Raw genomic sequence first — 18,463 nt, 5'->3', positions numbered from 1 at the left:
CAGGACCAGGATGCGATGGAGGCAGACCTGGATAAGGCGGAGGTGCTGAAGGCAGCCCCAGGGGAGCTGGTGGGGGAGAAGCTGCTCAGTTCCGAGTATCTGGGGGTGGGTACATGTAGGCATTCCTCACAAAGCAATGTATTAAATTGTGCTTGGTTCTGCTGTAGACCCCTCCTAAAATACTCTGCTTGGGACTCTTTCCTCATCTTTGAAAATGTCACACGTCCTGTCCTCCTCACTGTTTGATGTACTTCTCTGATGTACTTGTACATCATTTTCTTGTTCTTTCTTTTCTTGGACTGTTCCACACCTTTCCTGATGGTCACTGTTTTCTATTACCCTATATTGACTGATTTTGCTCTTTCCTTTACTGTTTTACACTTTTTTCTTCTACCGGTATTTCAAACTTTTCTGTACTGTTTTTTGCTTTTATCTGTACCGTGTTTTACTCTTTCCTGTATACTGTAAATGCATTTAAGTTCGCGGGGATTTAATTTCGCGGTAGCGGGAAAAGGGACTTTTCGCGGTGGATTTAAGTTCGCGGTAACACCATAGACTGCAGTCTAATACCATTATAGAAAAATGTTCGCGGTGGATTTAAGTTCGCGGTAAAGTGGTCACCGCGAAAACCGCGAACATTAATCCACCGCGAACATTTCTGCATTTACAGTAGTTTTTACTCGTTAATGTACTGTACACACTTCTTGGATGGAAACATGCGCTGTCCTTAATCTCAAGTATGACCATGACCTTTGTCATCATTTATATGTGTTTATGCTAGATCTTGTACTGTTCCTAATGGTGACAAAATAACCTATGACAATATTCACTATATACTAGTGCATCTCTTATTTTCATTCTGTAACCCACGATCATTGCACTTTTCCAAGCACATGATATAACTATAAATGCACCACCTCACCTTATCCTGTGTTGTTGTTCACAGATCATGACCCATTCCTTGAGCCCAAGGAGGAAGGTTGGTGAAAGTGTTACGTTTCTTCACATCTTCACTCTAAGCACGTAATACTAATGGTGTTTATCATTTTGGCACACAACTAATCAATTTTCCAGACATTGCTTATAATGATGTTCATCTTTTTTATTGTCTTGATTGTACTTCCTCTCTCAGCTGCTTACTTGTTGTATAAAACTTTTCTTATATTCAGATGTGTCACGAAGCATTGAACAGTGAATTCTATAAAAGTATATACTAGCTTTAAGTTGTATTTTGTTGTTTATGTAAACATTTTTGTGTACGTTATGGTTCAGGGGTGGACAGACCATGTTTCTGCTTTGAACGAGCCGTTGACTCGACCGATCACGCCTACGTCACGGAAGGCTGGGCTAGTCCAATCAAATCAAGGGTGAGACTTGCTTCTTACAAAGAACAAAATTGTACCAGTACATGCACCTAACAAGATGTTTTCTTTCTCAATCAACTGAAGTACACATTAACAAGAAAATATGTTTTTAAAGGTATGCTGAACTGGTATCTCTTGATTTCGGTACCATAGTACCATTTTAATTTTTTTCTTTTCCCATCACAGGTCTGCAGGCTACCAGTCCCCAACTAAGGGACAGTACAATAACGGCGCTGTAGGGGTAAGACTCACTGTTACAGTAGCTTTGATACATGTAACGCTGGTTCACCTTTATCCGAGGGTGACCTACATGAATACCCGTTGTTTCTTAAAAAAGCGTATTTAGGGATATGAAGTCGATGGATGGTTGTTCCAAATTGGAACATTTTGAAAATATTGCAAATTTGAAACCGCAGTCCGCAGACTTACTCCTAAATGTGCTGTTTCTAAAGACAATGGATAAAGGTCACCCCGCGGATAAAGGTGAACTAGCGTTAATATACACTTTCCAAATATCCTTTCTACAAGTGCATGTGTGACTCCTCTGTTTTTTTAAACCCTTTTAATAGAAATATTTTTAAAAAAGCTGCAGGTTTATTAGAAATGGTAGATGTGCACAATTTTACAATGGATGACAGATTTCAAGCTGTTAATTTTTCTTTGCTGGCTTATTTTTACGTGAAATTGGCTTTAAAAAAGAAATTCAATTCTGTGATATCATTCTGTTTTGGTCCAGGGTTACTCTCGACCGGCGACGTCAAACTCTCGACCGCCAACCCAGGCTGGCAGCCGTAGCCGCCCTAACACCGGTCCCAGCCGGCCCCCCACGGGTAACAGGAACGCAGGTGAGTTGTTTTAAAACCAGGGCTTGAAATTTCTTTATGGGAATATGTGCACTGGTGCACCGGACCTAACAATTTAGGTTCACAGAAAATACAGCGACATTGAAGAACTGAAATTGGAAAATTATTGACAGTGTAACACTTGCTGTGATTCGAAGAAGCGAAAGTAATGAACTAATAATGAACTAAATTTAATAATGGTGACTTCAAGTGTGTTAACAAAAGGAAGGCTGACATAATCATCTGCTAAATAAGCAGTTCAATCAAAGTAAAGCTAATTAGAAACAGATATTTTGGTGGAAACTTGATTTATTTATTTTATTTTATTTTTTTAGTACAATGTGATCACTTTACAACTAAAGAGAAGCCATGTTGTTCTAGTGAACCATGTGCATTGGTAATGAATGCTTTATCTGTGTTCATATTACTACAGGAGGTGGCGAGACATCTGACTTCTTGGCAACACATACTGGGGTAGGTGCTTACAGTAACTGTCATCTTCTTTCCTCTAAGAATGCTTACATGTATACACTTTGAGTCAGAATTGTCCTGAAGAAAGTGATCAAAATGTTGGTTGTCATTAAAACAATGGTTGTGTAAAAAGAATCTCTTTGTTCAATGACGTACCTGATAAAACTATTGAAAAATCCTTAGACCTGCTAATAATGTGCCTTGCCTCATTGTGCATTTCTGTTTTGCAGTCCGCTCGTGCCCGAGCACCAATTGTGGATGACCAATTTGTTAGACCATCTTCGAAAAGTAGCAAGTGAGTATAATACTAACACTAGTTAACATCAATCTGTGTGGAAACCTATATCCTTTGCTTTTAAAACAGAGTATTTAGGGATATCAGGTGGACAGTGGTTTCAAATTGTGATGTTTTCAAAATATTGCAGTTTGAATCCACCACTCATAGACTTTATATCCCTAAATGCATTGTTTTTCAAAATAACAGATACAGGTTACATGTGGATAAAATTGAACTACAGTTACTCTTGATGGAGATAATTTGTGCACTGTGTTTACAAGTATGAATATGTATGTATGTATGTATGTATGTATGTATGTATGTTTATAATATGATTGAAGACACCTGCTTTGCTCAACTCTGGTGGCAAGAAAAGTGAGGTACTGAGATTGGAATAACAAGTTTGGGGCAGCCTAGCCAGTGTTCTTGCCAGGCCTTTTCAGCATAGGGGGCCTCTATGCTGTGATTTGGATCCCCTATGCTGTGATTTTGGCTCCTTATATGTAGCTGTGTTTCAACCAACAGAAGGGAGTTTGGTGTAGTTTTGTAAAAAAAAAGCTAAAATGAAGTTCCCTATATTTGGCCCTCAAAATGCAGGAAATAGTATTTCAGGGGATTAAAGCTTAAAAAATGTTCAGGAGGAGGATTCCCTGCAGACCCCTGACAGTACTCATGCCTGCATTGCGTACCTTGTAGCTTTGATGCACTAAGATGCCCCTATGCTGTGAAAAAATCCTGGTGAGAACACTGCTACATGTAGCTCACCCTGAGGAAGGTAGCACAGAAAAATTTGGCATGGTTGTCCACAAAAAAAACCAACAATATCCTATGATTTACCAACTTCATGAAATTAGTCACAGATGAATATGTCTCAATACAAACCTTCTGCTTCCCCCAACAGCATACATGACTACTCCCAGGCGTTCGGTAGTCGTCCAAAGATCCCGCGAACACCCGAGGTGGGAGGGGGGCGGCTGAGCACGCCACCACCCGGGCCGCAGAGGTCATCATCTCCGCCTTTATCCAGGCCGACTTCAGGCAGACAAAGTAAGGTCACCCTCCGTTTCAACCAAAGGTCAAGGGGTCAGAGGTTAACCCAACAAGTCCAAAATTAGTATCAGAAATATCTATGCCATAGACTAGTCCTGCATATTTGTATTGTCAACATTGTTTTTCTTAATTATACAATTTGCAATTAGCCTTCAACCTATTATTACTACGGTATTTGGACAGCCCTCTTAGTTGCATCAGTGAAAAAAGCAATCTGATTTGAGCATCATCCTTCTAAAATGTCCTCGGCTGACATCCTTGTGGCATGCCTCAATTTGTCAGGATGACTTCTTTAAGATGACTTGTACAGTAGTGTGAGAATTTCTTACAGCGTCCAAGGCTTTTCTTTCATCACCCCCTGTCACGTGTTTCCTTTCTTTGTCAAATCATTGTCTACGTCTATCTTTAAATTATCTGTGTTGATCCATGTGTGTGTATAAATGTGCCCCCTCTTTACTTGTAATTATGTGTATTGAGTTGCACTCATGTGTCTGTAACAGTCAGTGTGTAACATGTTATTTTCCCATTGCTGCCCTTCCCTGGAAAAGGTTTTTACTAAGAGATGGTAGGTTTTCAATAACTAACAGTTGGTTATCACTAATTGATGATAGGTTATCACTAATAATGGGTTTTCACTAAACTAACATCATCCTTCTAAAATGTCCTCGGCTGACATCCTTGTGGCATGCCTCAATCACTAACAAAGGGTTATCACTACCTAAGATTTGGTTATCACTTACAGTGTGATATCAGTAACTAATAATGAGTTATCACTAGCCTGTGTTTACACAAGCTCTCGCTGGCTTGAGTTAATTATCCCCTCCCCTAGGGCGGTGGCAATCGTAGGGCAGGCCGCCTAGGGCGTGGTTTTAGTCAGGCAAATTTATCACTAACTAGCAATATCTTCTCACTAACCAAAATTGGGTCATCACTAGCAGTAGGTTGCCACTCATAATATACCTTGAACTTCAGAAAACTTTGGGTCAATTTCTGATGAATCGCTTTGAGAAGTGATGCTCTCTGATTTCTCCTCTCTCTCCTATCTCTCTCTCTCCTTTCCTCTCTCCTGCGCAGCGCTGCGTTTTCCTCCTGTATCTCCTGACACGTCGGCTTATCGCTGTGACAAGGTAGAGGTCATTGTTTTGCATGTCTGTACTTGAGCTGCATGTAGTCCAATACATTAAACTTGAAGTCTAAAATAGAACTGTGCCTTGTCTCGTAAGTTCTTATGATGACTTGACAATGTCCCCTCGCTAGTAGCCTGTGTACCATCCGGATAGTAGTTTGCTTCGACTTTTATCATACACTATGTACGGTCACTTCTCTGCTATTCCGTCTGGGAACCTTGACATCTCTAACATCTGGAATCATCCAAATTTTGGACAAGGGTGCTGATTGGTCCCTACACATCAGCAAATTAAGGAATGGGTTCAAGCACTCATTCGAAAAGGCAGTCCAACACCCGAAACACCCTCTGTCCGCTTGCGAGAGGCCTGTTGTCATTGAACGGGCGCTCTAGAACCCATTGTGTAATTCACTCATTAACTGACATCGTCACTAACAAGTTGGAATTCGCAGGTCTCCAGGCTGGTAGCAAAAACGAACATAGGAGCAAACTACATGTACAAATGTACTACCTGGATGGTGTCCAGACTACCTCAATAATGGATATCCAAATAAATGTAGTAAAACTATTGATTCCTTGTTTCAGGTGGAGCTTCTCGCAAGAGCACATCGGCCGACGTGGTCTCCCACCAGCAGAGGACAGCATCCCGCAACAAGAAATCAGCTTAGACTCTATCCTCCCTACACCTAGGTTCCACCCTCCCTACACCTAGCTGCAGTAAGGCTTCCCTACCCCACACATAACTTAAGTGAGGCTCCACCTACCCTACACCTACATGTAGCTACAGTGTAAGAGCCCACCCTCCCTACACCTAGGCTCCACCCTCCCTACACCTAGCTGCAGTAAGGCTTCCCTACCCCACACATAGTTTAAGTGAGGCTCCACCTACCCTACACCTAGCTACAGTGTAAGAGCCCACCCTCTCTACACATAGCTGCAGCAAGGTTCCACATAGCTACAGTAAGGCTCCACCCTCCCCACACATAACTGCAATGTACTTGTAAGGTACACATCTCCATATACAGGATCAAATTGACTACTGGTATATATCACAGTGTTTGTGTATGGAACATCTGCTTATGAACTGATGCAGCTATATGAACAACTTCTCTTCTAATACAGGCAACAAGAGGTTGATATTCTACAAAACCTCAAGATTTTGATTTTCTGGAAAAAAAGCATTTATCTACAGATCTAAACTGATGCTAACATGTTGCTGTCAAGAAGTAGTTTGAATGTTAGAATAGTTGAAGGCTGTACACAGTGTATTTTAGTACATGCAGCTGTGCTTTGAAACGTTAACTGAGTTTAAATGTGAACTCTGTTGACCTAGTATTTTATAACCTTCAACAATAGATAAATGGATGACTGTCTAGAATTGGGAAGAGAGAGTATAGCCTGATTTAGCTGTGCTTAGAGTGGCCTGCCCAACATCTTGCTACAGCCCTGAACAACAGTTTACATTACACAGACTGGGAAGAATAAATGTGAGGAAATCAGCTTTCTCTAGAATAATGTTGTCAAACTGATGTTTTGTACATTGTATACACTTGAAATGTAATTCAGGTACGTAATATAAATTTGGAAGGTCGCATGTAACTGTCAGTATCTTCTCAAAACATCTACCCAGAAACTGTTTAAACTGTGCAGAGATTATGTTGAGATATTTATTAATGTGTGACTGTTGTAAGAGTTAGTGTGATCCCTGGAATTGTTGAACTTAAAGGCTGATACATATTGTACCAGTCGTCATTCCAAGTAGCCAACTATCCAGGCCAGACTGTTATAAGTTGCGTTGCTTCAAAGTAATGAGAAAACAGGTTTGTATTATAAGTTAAGACCATATTAGCTCAAATGTGCATACAAGCCATACTGCAGTTTCTACTACGTTGTACTGGCAGGCATCACAGTTTTAGATTAGGCCATACCAATTTAATTTATTGCTTCTCAGATTTCCCGACCCATTTTTTTCTGATTTGGAAAAAAAAGATTAAGTCCCAAGAAAAATGATATAGGTTTACATTATGGTAATAGTAGTAATTACAGATAAGTAAATGCAACACACATAATTTCAGTATAAAAACAATTCCCTTTATTCAGAACAGTGGTATCAAATCAAAGGAAGACATTCATTGGATAAATCATGCCATGAAAAGCTGACAACTTGACTACTACCGGTGACTTTTGTGTTATATAAGCCTCATATGCTAACCCCAGACTTTTTGTAAAATTTTTATTTTATTTTTTTTCGACCGCCCGCTCCAATATTTTTCTAAATAAATCCGGAGAATCCGAGAAGCAACAAATTAAATTGGTGTGGCCTTAGCACTCCAAACTAGCATCATGATAATTGTGAATTTTTACACTATTGTTTCTTACCAGAAAGCATTACATACTGTACAACTAGTGGAGATCTTATATGGTAGTATGATCTGGTCACTTGACATGTAACTACAATAAACCTTTGGATGTCAAGGTTTTTCAAAGTTTCATCAGAAATCTTGAGTTTCGATTTGACCATGTACTCAAGTTTTAACAAGCTGCACTATGTGTTAAGTTGGCTTTAATCAACTCTTTAGTCATTCCAGTTTTGAGGTCTGAATTTGTAAGAAAACAATTGAAATTGTGTCTTCATACATATACTTCGTACTTTAATCATTCCAAATTTTGAAAGCTGAATTGCATTCTGCAATAATTTGTTTCTACATCGGCATCTGTACAAAATGTGAACCAATCCCAGGATGATGTTTTGCTGCATTTTTCAGGTTTATGGAAAAAAATGTCTTTATTATATTTTCTTGCAGTATTGTGTGTTAAGTGTATATACCAGTAGTTCCATAATGTATGTTAAATTCATGTGTACTACTAGGTTTATACAGTCTTAGTGTACAGCTAGTGTGACTGCATGATTGAGTAGTCTTCTCAATATAAAGAAACTTCTCATATTTCTTTGCAGTAAAGTGATCTCTGTGTAGTGTCAGTCTCTTTGATGTTCAAATTTGTTGATCACAAAGTAACTTATTTATGAAGTTGTTTGATCTCAATACTTAGACGGATGAAATAAAATCCATGGAAGCATGACTTAGATATTTGTACCAGATTGTGTGAAATGGTCTTATTTTTTATTGTATCTGTGAGGGCAAACATTTATCAAACATGTCCTATCCTGGAGCAGTGAAGTAAGACTGGTGCACTCTTACTCTTAGGCAAAGGAAATTTGAATGGAATGTACATACGTGTATGAGAGTTGTTTGGTTCGTTGCATAACTTTATTTCATGAAAACTATGCATAATTATGCACAAATGCATCAGGTATTGCACATTAACTTATTTTTGCCCTTTGATTCCACTTCTATATAATTATGTAGCCTGGGTACCATCCGGGAAGTAGTTCGCTCCAATTATATGTTTGCTTCTGCTTCTGGGGACCTATACATTCAAACAGTTTAGTGGTAACGTCAGTTAATGAGCGAATTAAGGAATGGGCTCTAGTGCGCAGGTTTGATGACAATAGGCCGACCTTTCACCTTTGACATGTTACCCACCATGCATCTGGTTGCGCATGTGCAATCAAACACATGAACCAGTTTACTGTTTACAGTTACAGTTTACCAACAAATTTACAAGCTTGATGGAAGGAGTCTGTTCTATTGCACAGCTTCAAAGTCCCTCAGAATTTGGTCGAATTTGTTCCAAACGTACAGGATACCCTTTTCTCTGTAGTCCTCAACTGCAGTGTACAACGGCAGCCTTCGACACTCGAGAACCAGTTGTGTCAACGTTTCTACAAGCTTCTCATCTACAGCCAGATCTAGAACCACTGGTGCCTCAAGTAGTATGGGTGACAAGGTCTGCGTACAGAAGTTGTGAAGGTCGTTCTGTTTCATGACGTCTTGACATCGTCCTAGATTCGTGTCGCACTTGGAGGAACAGTCGTCAAACTGCCCAATCTCGCAGTCTTCGTCTGTTTCACACTGCGTGTTACTGAGGAGTAACAAAGCTGCCTTTGTCGACATCACCGCATCCATGTCGATGTACTTGACCTTCCCGGAGTCCGTGATTCCGTAGTTGCCAAGGTGACTGTCGCAGCATCGTACCGTTGTCCCGTACTGGGAGCTGAAGTCGTACAGAATTCTGAAACATTTTGTGATAAAGTCGACCCTTTCTTGCCAGTCTGGGACTCGTACTTGCTGGAAGTTACGGTATAGATATTCTGCAGAATGGTCACTGAGCTGCCCTAGCATGGGAACAAGCATTTCGTTGATATCATCTGGGAAGATAGGTGGTAGGACGTCAAGGATAGGATCCTGTCTGCTAAAGATTTCGTCGGAGGTGTACTTGATCTTCTGCACGGCGTAGAATCCTCCACAGTAACCTAACATGTCCAACGTGGATTTGCTGTCGTTCAGGGCCAGTAGCATGAAGAATTCCTGCTGCATCAGTAAACTGACCATGTTGGAGAATTCGCTCTGCGACACTTCCCCATCATAGTCTCCGTCAGCGTTTAACACAGTCCTTTGCCCAAACCTGTGACAAGATTCATCGCTTTGGAAATGTTCCATGCACATGTGATGAGCTTGTCTCTCTATGAGGTAGGAGTAGTCAAGATTTGTGTCTGATAAAGGTTGGGGCTGGTTGAACGTCTCGTACCAGGTCCTGACAAACTTTAGGATGACCTCCGGATGGTCATGTGATGTATCCCATGGTCCTCTTTGCTCCCAGGACACGTGGAGGACTTGTTTCTCAGGTCTGTTGCTGAGGCAGCTGTGGACAGTCAGCTGTTCAGAGCACATGGCGTCACACAGCGGACCCTGGACTTTCCCATCAGCATACAAACCACACTGCAGAGAAACAGCATGGACAATTCAATGTCTGTTACTAAATGTATTCACAAACTTTATGTTTCCCTTGACCTACTACAAAAGCCTCATTGATTCAACATCTTTGTTCTCAGTTTCCCTATTTTCTGATTTGAAAAAGTGGAAACATTACACATACTATTTAGGATACGGATCAACGTCTAACTCTACCAACTATTTTATTTTGATACCAACAGTCATAGAAAGCCTGTCTCCCAACTTGTCAAATTTTTTTTCAAATTCAACACAACTCACCATGTTGAAACTTCATTACTTGAAATGTTCCACAGCCTCATATGTGGCAGGTATGTCAGAATTCATGGATGTCTGTTTCTCCTTTATGTTCTACTAATGCTAGTTCACCTTTATTCGTGGGGTAACCTTTATCCGTTGTATTCAAGACTGGGGTATTTAGGAATATCAAGTCGACGGACAGTGGTTTCAAACTGCAATACCTAACAAAAATGCAATTTGAAACCACTGTCCATCGACTTGATATCCCTAAATTCCCTGTTTGTAAGTAAAACGGATATAGGTTACCTCGCGTATAATGTTGAACTAGTGTCCTAGATCATATTTTCATTAATTCATATCATTATTCTATCAGATTAGAATAAGGTTAAATTCAGTTAACATAATGAGCAATCCCTCTCAAGAACAAGTAATGAATCTCCCCTTACCATGTATGTCAGGTGCTGTGTGGTACATCCTCCTTCGTGGTCCAGCATGTTGAACAGCAGTATCCACACCAGGACAGCAAAGCCAGCGAATAGCAAGGCTGTCAATCTGCTGTACCGCTTCCTCATAGCAGGCACTAACATAGGGAATATTAAACGAGAAATAAGTTTCGGTTGGTTTCTTATAATATCAGGTATATTTCTCATAGATTTCATCAAGGAGGTTAAAAAAATCACTTGGTTTCATGCACTTCAAATCCTCTATTGTTCAAGGTATTTTGTCCCTAGTAAGGTACCTGGGTATGTAGCCACAGGGCGACTGTTGGATCTTTTACAGCCCTGCCTATAAAATAGTAAATTATTATGTAAAAGACTGCATGCAAAAGCCCTAATCCAGCAGTCGCCCTGTGGCTAACTAGTGAAAGCTAGCATCCTTCTGCTATGCGTCAAGATCACTGGAATAGATTAGAAACTTGCAAGTTGAAAACCCGGAAGTGTTTTGCACACAAAGGACATGCTGTATACAGTAAAATTTCAACCAGTAAACTGGTTTCATCGATCACAAACCTGTCTGAGTCGTTCTCCGGTTCTTTAATGAACTGCGTGATCAGTAGGTAGGGTTGTCTGTAACACTGCATTGTCTGCGGTTCCAAATGAACTTATCCTGGGCGGACTGGTTTTACAGCTTAATCCTTAATACAGGGACCGGCCGGAGTCAGCTGTTTGTGACCATAGAGGGACGACATCTAGCGAGATTTAGTCAAACAACATACCAGCATCTGGAACTACAGGGGCTTTATTGTCAACATCTTCCGAGGAGAATTACTGAAGAAAGAAACAACGGATTTCCATAATATTTAGTAGGCAGTTGGATTAGACAGAGATGTAACTACATTTGTACATAATGAAGTGCCAATTACGCAGATTAGGATTTAATTAGCATAATGAGAAAATCTATATTTGCGCAATTGTCTCCATTATAGGATTGAAATACATGTAGAATACGTAGTTTATGCATATGCAACAGTCTCATAAGTCTTATAACTAGTAAATGATTGGGTTGTCAACGTTTTTACCTATGTAAGTTAGTTAAAGGTGTAACGTTATGTAATCAAGCATAGATTATGTAGATGTGGAAGTCATTTGCATGATCGGAATATTTAATGGAGATATGAGGTCTCCAAACTCTTGTTTCAACTGCATGCGCTTAAAATGTTTTCTTCGTAAATAGTTTCCAGTCCAGTCAAAATCAATTCAAAGTCAAATTCTAAGGGAACAATGGATGCAATTTCTCGCACTCGTTTCAGACGTAAATTTTCCCACGGGACTCGATCGGTGATGATAACAAAATAACTATTTTCAAAAGTCTAAGTAGGTGGAAATGACACCGACAAAACATTCCATTTCGCCCTGCTTCTTATTGTTGTTCAACTACACTGAAAGAGCTGCAACGGTAATGTAATACAAATGTGTGGTTAGTTGGCGTCCGCATGGCTAACATCGTTAGTATCCTCAAGGACGCTGTATGCTGTTTTTCCCTACAGGCTGTGGCGTGGATTTGTCAAAAGTATTTTCTGCATTAGGTCAGAAACACTCGACGGGTCCACTTCTGAATCATATCGTTTGTTATCATGCATTTGGCAAACTAAAATCTAGTACAAGGTCCCATGGGAACTGAGTGACTGCCAATTTCATTTTGAAAGAATCAGCAGCTAGGTAAGTAACGTTACTTATATAGTTTTCTTTGAGGTGCAAATGATGTTACTGATATATACACCACAGTATATGTATATACCAGGAGGCATGCAACTGCAGCAAAATTGTTTCGTACGTTAGACACTGAAGAAAGTAACTTAACTTGGTGTTAAGTTATTTAAGTACTGGGTACACGCCTTGTTTCCCAACAACCGTATGTGTTAAGTAAATGGGTCACACGATCAATGCTTCTTGTCGATTCTTTTCCTGATTTGAGAGAAATGTTTTTACAATCATTTCTTTTAGCTTTTGACTCTCTTTTATTGCAATTGTTTTCTTCATAGAGCAAGATTCAGTATGGATGCCTGGATCCGCAGCAAAGCTTTAGTTTTCCTGTGCGTCTCGGTCCTATGGTGGGGTCCCAATGTGTTCGGTGTACTGACTGTACGGCAAGCAGCCCACCTAAAAAGTTAGTGTGTTCTTTTAACCTCCTTGGTGTTTTCTATCTGCATCTTTCTACTTAAAAGTGGTCTGTGTAAAATTTGCAGAATGAAATGCATGTGATAGCTTATTTTAAGGCAATGTTTTTAAAAATCTTCTTATGGTATACTTTTCCCTAGGGAGAATCGAGGAGGTGACATCGAAGATTGAACAGGTGAAATTGAGGGTTGTGAACACTCATGAAGTGCTAAGCTCCTTAGCACAGACAGGTTTTGCCATTACAGGTAAGGTTAAAAAGCAATTTTTGGGCACAACACCGCTCGACATCTTCTACGTCATTGCACTGATTTTTTCTAGCCTCCAGCAGGCCTTCCTACGGGGGTGTGGGGATCATAGAATTCAAATAGCAAAAAATCAGGAAATTGGCCAGGCTTAGGTTTATGTTACACATTTCCCCTTGCAGCCGGCCAACTAACACTCCTCTGGCAGCAAAAAGTCCCCTGGCAAATTATTGGCCTATAATAGCCAACGTTATTATTTAGTCAGTCTGGTAGAGACTAGATTGTTTTCTTCATCTTGCTGTTGAGTGTAGGCTAGCGGATGGGAGGTCAAGAGGTCGTGAGTTCGATTCCCGGCGTCCCTGGGCTAGACGTTGTGTCTTTGGGAAATAATGCACTTTGTCTTTGCACGACTTTCACACACAACACAGGGGCACAAATGTTAATGCGGTATAAAGAGTCTCCCAACACCGTGCCCGAGACAAAGCCGAAAATATCACATTAACCCTACAACCCCTAAAAGGCTATGTCATGAAAAGAGACTGGGAAGTTATTTTTAAGCTAATCCAGAACAGTCAAATATGATAACTTGGCAGAAGTATTAAGTCGTTTACAAATGTTTTAGGCCATATAATAGGACAAACAAGAGTATTTTTCATTCAGCAATCATTTTTTTACATGCTCCCATCAACGTAGAACCGAAGTCTTGTCGCGAAGTGAAGTCCCGCCTACCTGCTGCCAGTGATGGCGACTACACAATCCATCCCTTCTCCATGTGCCAAGATACCTCCATCCGAGTCTACTGTCACAACATGTCCTCCGAAAACCCAGAGGAGTTCCTCACCCTGCCTTCTGGTCCGGACAACAACTTTGCCATTAAATATGGTCCTCGACTTCAATGGAGTGGGGCCGTTTGGTATCGATGCAGCGGCCCACTATACGTGAGAAATGAATGAATGAATGAATGGGTGGATGGATGGATGGATGAATGAACTTTATTGCTCGACAATTGTACAGGATACAACAACAAGATATCATCAGTATATATATATATATAACATTATAAGGTTTACAGTACAGTCATGCATATGTGTGAATGATTTTGAATGGTCTCGCATTTGGAATAATGTACAGATATATTGACCTTGTTATGCGGATGTAAAGAGCTGTCATCACGAGAACCGTGATTATGATTGATGATTTCTGCGCAATTCCATCTGTGACTATGTATGAAAAAAATTATAAGTTGCTGCATGCATGTGATTATGATTTTATATCATCAGACAAAGAATTTGAAGAACAGATCTAGACATAACATATGCAACTGTACACACGGTAATGGTTCTCATACCTCCTCTTATTTTAACCCTTTTTTGTCTTAAGGGCTTCTGGAACGAGGCTGGGGAGACAAAGTTCCGTAAAGTCAGAATCGAGTTTGAAAACTCCAAGGTCAAGATAATACAAGATGACTTCACCTTCGCCACAACCACAGGTAGTTTATATTTTCTTCCCAAAATATGGTTAAGATGAAACAATTGTACACGCGTACGATCATGAGTCAATGATCGGTTTGTTTTGAACGACCTTTACAATATGTGATTAAACCCCCCAACGAAAACAATGTTGAAGGGAAAACCCCGGCCAGATGTCGAAATAGTTGAGGATGTTTCACTAACAGGGTATCTTTTGACGGAGGGTGCTAGCCATTCCCTTTTAACGGACAGCTCCTTGAACACGCGTACAGGACCCACATTTTATATCCCTTCAGAAAAAACAAACAGATGCAGCTCTTACCAGAATATGCTCGACAGGATTGAACCGTAACCTGGAATCCAGTCTACCGTGGATTGGCCAGGCTACCTTCGGGGCAAGAGGGTCTTTCCACCGCCAGGGTAATCTTGCACACCCGGTAGAAGTTTTGCACGGTGGGACTTAAATTTGCCATCCACGGGATGTTTTGGCCAGTTAATTAACTCCCACTGGGCAAAGTCCTACCGGGAAAATGCTCATTCACACCGGCGGCTCAGAGCTGCACTGGCCCCCGTAGAGAGCCTACACAAACTACAGTAGGCCGTGCCACAACTAAACTGCATTCCAGGTTAGATTGAACCGGGGTCTGTCAGGTGCAGACCAATTGGTACCAGGAGCTCAACTGTGAAGTTGCAACCAGTTGAGTTACAATCAGGTGTAGATGTAACATTCTAATTGATTTCCTTCCGTACACCAGGTAACAATGACGTACCGTACGGAGTGGCCGGTGACTGCTACTCGCCCAGACAGGGCTGTGGCAGAGGAACATTGAAGGTTAACCTGACCGGGACGGAACTCAAGCTGGCACAAGGTGTTCAGTGGACCATGTGGTACACCTGGCCTGGAGATGTGACTGTCCAGGATATGTACATCTCTCAGGACAGAAAGGTCGGTCACATATTGATAAAGTATTGCTCACTGATAGATTGACGATATGATGAAATACTATGATATGATTATTTCTTATGATATGATTTAGGCATAAAGAAGATTAAAGCATCAAAAGTATGTGGTCGTGTAGCGTAACTGCATGGTATTCTCCCGGAAGAACCAGAGGTCCTGGGTTCAAATCTGTGCCCGATCTTGTGCCCTTGAAAAAGGCACAACTTTCTCATTCAGGATAGACAGGTTGGTTCCCATAATTGCTCATTGATGGTTTGTTATTTCAAACCACTCATGTGCACACACGGACCCCCACTATTTTCTATAACTCACAGTGGTGGCCATGGGTTCCTTAACATGCTTGAGGCGTGGCTCTCCTCAAAGGACGGGCCCTAAAGATCCCTAAAGCACACGAGGGAAGTTTGTTTTACAGAAGATTGCTTGAATATCATTATTGCAAGGATTAGATGAACCCTTGTTCTATCCTACATAGCATTATATTACATATTGGTAATTCATGTTCGTAGAGAATAGCAATTCTAAATTCATAAATTAAATCATGATTCACAATGTTGATATTTGTCCAGGTTGCCTCTGCCCGATGCGGAGGTTGGTGTGGACACTGTAAGCCGGAAGGAGACAACCTACTTCTCTCTCATTCACAGTGTATGGGTGAGAACTAGTTATACACTGCAAATATTTTTTGAAAAGAATTTTTTTTTCAGTACAAGACCATTTGACCACTTCAAGGAAATGAACTTGATGGGTGGTGGAAACTATTTTCTTAGGAAATAGCAGCGAATGTTGTTTTTGAAGTGATGTTTGCAATAATGTATTATAAGCGTTCACCTTCAAGTGTTTTCTCACAACTGTATGTGTGTGTGTACATTAAATTCTGGACAAATGCTTTCAAAATGTTCCCAGGTTGCAAGCAAAAGACTTTGAATTGTACAGAAACAATGCGAGCATAGACATGGAAGATCATGTTATGTACCCTTAATTACTTGTAACACTTGTAAATGATTGATAACGTCCAATATATATCACACCACTTTTGTTGTTTGTTTTAGGACAAACAAGAGTATTTTTTATTCAGCAATCATTTTTTTTACATGTTCCCATCAACGTAGAACCGAAGTCCTGTCGCGAAGTGAAGTCCCGCCTGCCTGCTGCCAGTGATGGCGACTACACAATCCATCCCTTCTCCATGTGCCAAGATACCTCCATCCGAGTCTACTGTCACAACATGTCCTCCGAAAACCCAGAAGAGTTCCTCACCCTGCCTTCTGGTCCGGACAACAACTTTGCCATTAAATATGGTCCTCGACTTCAATGGAGTGGGGCCGTTTGGTATCGATGCAGCGGCCCACTATACGTGAGAAATGAATGAATGAATGGGTAGATGGATGGATGAATGAACTTTATTGCTCGACAATTGTACAGGATACAACAACAAGATATCATCAGTATATATACAACATTATAAGGTTTACAGTACAGTCATGTGTGAATGATTTTGAATGGTCTCGCATTTGGAATAATGTACAGATATATTGACCTTGTTATGCGGATGTAAAGAGCTGTCATTATGAGAACCGTGATTATGATTGATGATTTTTGCGCAATTCCATCTGTGACTATGTATGAAAAAAAAAGATAAGTTGCTGCATGCATATGACTATGATTTTATATACAAAGAATGTGAAGAACAGATCTAGACATAGCATATGCAACTGTACACACGGTAATGGTTCTCATGCCTCCTCTTTTAACCCTTTTTTGTCTCAAGGGCTTCTGGAACGAGGCTGGGGAGACAAGATTCCGTAAAGTCAGAATCCAGTTTGAAAACTCCAAGGTCAAGATAATACAAGATGACTTCACCTTCGCCACAACCACAGGTAGTTTATATTTTCTTCCCGAAATATGGATAAGATGAAACATGTACACGATCATGAGTCAATGATCGGTTTGTTTTGAACTACTTTTACAATATGTGATTAAACTCCCCAACGAAAACAATGTTGAAGGGAAAACCCCGGCCAGATGTCGAAATAGTTGAGGATGTTTCACTAACAGGGTATCTTTTGACGGAGGGTGCTAGCCATTCCCTTTTAACGGACATCTCCTTGAACACGCGTACAGGACCCACATTTTATATCCCTTCAGAAAAAAACAACAACAGATGCAGCCCTTACCAGAATATGCTCGACAGGACTGAACCGTAAGGCCACGTTGATTTGATTATATGGATGACATCCGCGCTCGCACCAATTTTCGGCCATTTCAAAAAAAAAAAAAAGTTTTCGACCACACAATAAATTGTGCAAAGCAGCTATAAAATGAGCACAAATATTCCGTAGATTGAAAAAAAAGTATCAGAAAACAGATAACTAATGCCATAGAATGCCAAAATGAATCTTAAGTCAAAGAATAAGATGTGAAAGGACAGAAAGAAAAAAAAATCTATTGTTGGTTGGGGGAGGTACCAGTACAGAAAATTCACGTCCAGAGGATCATTTCCAGGTCCGGACATGAACCTGGACCTGATTGTCTGTGGAAACTTGAGAACTGGCAATACTGAAAACAATGGTAAATGGTCAATTTTGCTACAAAGTAATCTGTTTGGTGGATTATTGGACTCCCACTGCATTTTAAAATCCCATCTCCGTGTAATAAAGGCTAACTGTCTCTGTACCTTTGACTGTAGAAACTTGGTGCAATTGACTATAAACTCTACTTGACTTCGCTCTTGTTGTCTTCTTGGCCCCCCGGTTAGACCCAAATGGCTGCCGACATAGTGTGTCCATTTTGTAATTGGCGAAACCTGTTCCTCTGTTGTTTTTTTCATGTCTGTTTTATTCGGATTAGTCCAAGAAGAAAAAATGTTTTGCACCCGTATGATGTACTAAATTCTACCACCTAACTGTTGGTATACCATACTATGTGTGTTTAGTCCTATGTCAACCTTCCT

The 18,463-nt window shown here is 40.5% G+C and overlaps 3 protein-coding genes across 6 annotated transcripts in view; 2 read left to right on the top strand and 1 right to left on the bottom strand.

Annotated features, from left to right (window-relative positions):
* Positions 1-8,211, top strand: part of LOC118430298 (lisH domain-containing protein ARMC9-like) — a 22,715-nt gene extending 14,504 nt beyond the window's left edge. For 2 of the 4 annotated variants that reach the window (XM_035841042.1, XM_035841041.1), the window contains 9 exons: positions 4-105; positions 947-979; positions 1,273-1,367; positions 1,551-1,605; positions 2,101-2,209; positions 2,640-2,680; positions 2,908-2,972; positions 3,856-4,001; positions 5,716-5,924. In XM_035841042.1, coding sequence (XP_035696935.1) covers positions 4-105; positions 947-979; positions 1,273-1,367; positions 1,551-1,605; positions 2,101-2,209; positions 2,640-2,680; positions 2,908-2,972; positions 3,856-4,001; positions 5,716-5,798 — 729 coding nt within the window. In that variant the 3' untranslated portion in view covers positions 5,799-5,924. Of the gene's footprint in view, positions 1-3; positions 106-946; positions 980-1,272; positions 1,368-1,550; positions 1,606-2,100; positions 2,210-2,639; positions 2,681-2,907; positions 2,973-3,855; positions 4,002-5,715; positions 5,925-5,945 lie in introns of those variants that run through there. The other 2 variants (XM_035841040.1, XM_035841043.1) reach the window with 2 other exon arrangements.
* Positions 7,361-11,420, bottom strand: LOC118430300 (divergent protein kinase domain 1A-like). Its single transcript, XM_035841044.1, has 3 exons — positions 11,234-11,420; positions 10,670-10,803; positions 7,361-9,971 (listed from the first exon to the last, which is right to left on the bottom strand). Exons 2-3 carry the CDS (start codon positions 10,793-10,795, stop codon positions 8,778-8,780), a joined length of 1,320 nt encoding a protein of 439 aa, XP_035696937.1. The 5' UTR covers positions 10,796-10,803; positions 11,234-11,420; the 3' UTR covers positions 7,361-8,777.
* A 782-nt stretch (positions 11,421-12,202) lies between these two features.
* LOC118429874 overlaps positions 12,203-18,463 on the top strand; it is a 14,522-nt gene continuing 8,261 nt past the window's right edge. Inside the window, exons 1-9 of the mRNA XM_035840499.1 lie at positions 12,203-12,382; positions 12,706-12,830; positions 12,982-13,086; positions 13,777-14,021; positions 14,464-14,572; positions 15,308-15,498; positions 16,080-16,164; positions 16,623-16,867; positions 17,282-17,390. Of these exons, the coding sequence (XP_035696392.1) occupies positions 12,719-12,830; positions 12,982-13,086; positions 13,777-14,021; positions 14,464-14,572; positions 15,308-15,498; positions 16,080-16,164; positions 16,623-16,867; positions 17,282-17,390 (1,201 nt within the window). The 5' untranslated portion in view covers positions 12,203-12,382; positions 12,706-12,718. The remainder of the gene's footprint in view (positions 12,383-12,705; positions 12,831-12,981; positions 13,087-13,776; positions 14,022-14,463; positions 14,573-15,307; positions 15,499-16,079; positions 16,165-16,622; positions 16,868-17,281; positions 17,391-18,463) is intronic.

The sequence above is a fragment of the Branchiostoma floridae genome, chromosome 14 (assembly GCF_000003815.2).
Source record: "Branchiostoma floridae strain S238N-H82 chromosome 14, Bfl_VNyyK, whole genome shotgun sequence".
Classification (NCBI taxonomy): Eukaryota; Metazoa; Chordata; class Leptocardii; order Amphioxiformes; family Branchiostomatidae; genus Branchiostoma; species Branchiostoma floridae.
Note: the sequence above shows the minus strand (reverse complement) of the source record. Positions and strands in the feature narration are given on the sequence as shown.

Bases quoted from the DNA above. Each gene is read 5' to 3' on its own strand.
- LOC118430300 (XM_035841044.1), bottom strand. From the start codon at position 10,795: ATGAGGAAGCGGTACAGCAGATTGACAGCCTTGCTATTCGCTGGCTTT. The intron at 9,972-10,669 runs GTAAGGGGAGAT...GTTTCTCTGCAG, and splicing joins CACAGCACCTGACATACATG to TGTGGTTTGTATGCTGATGG.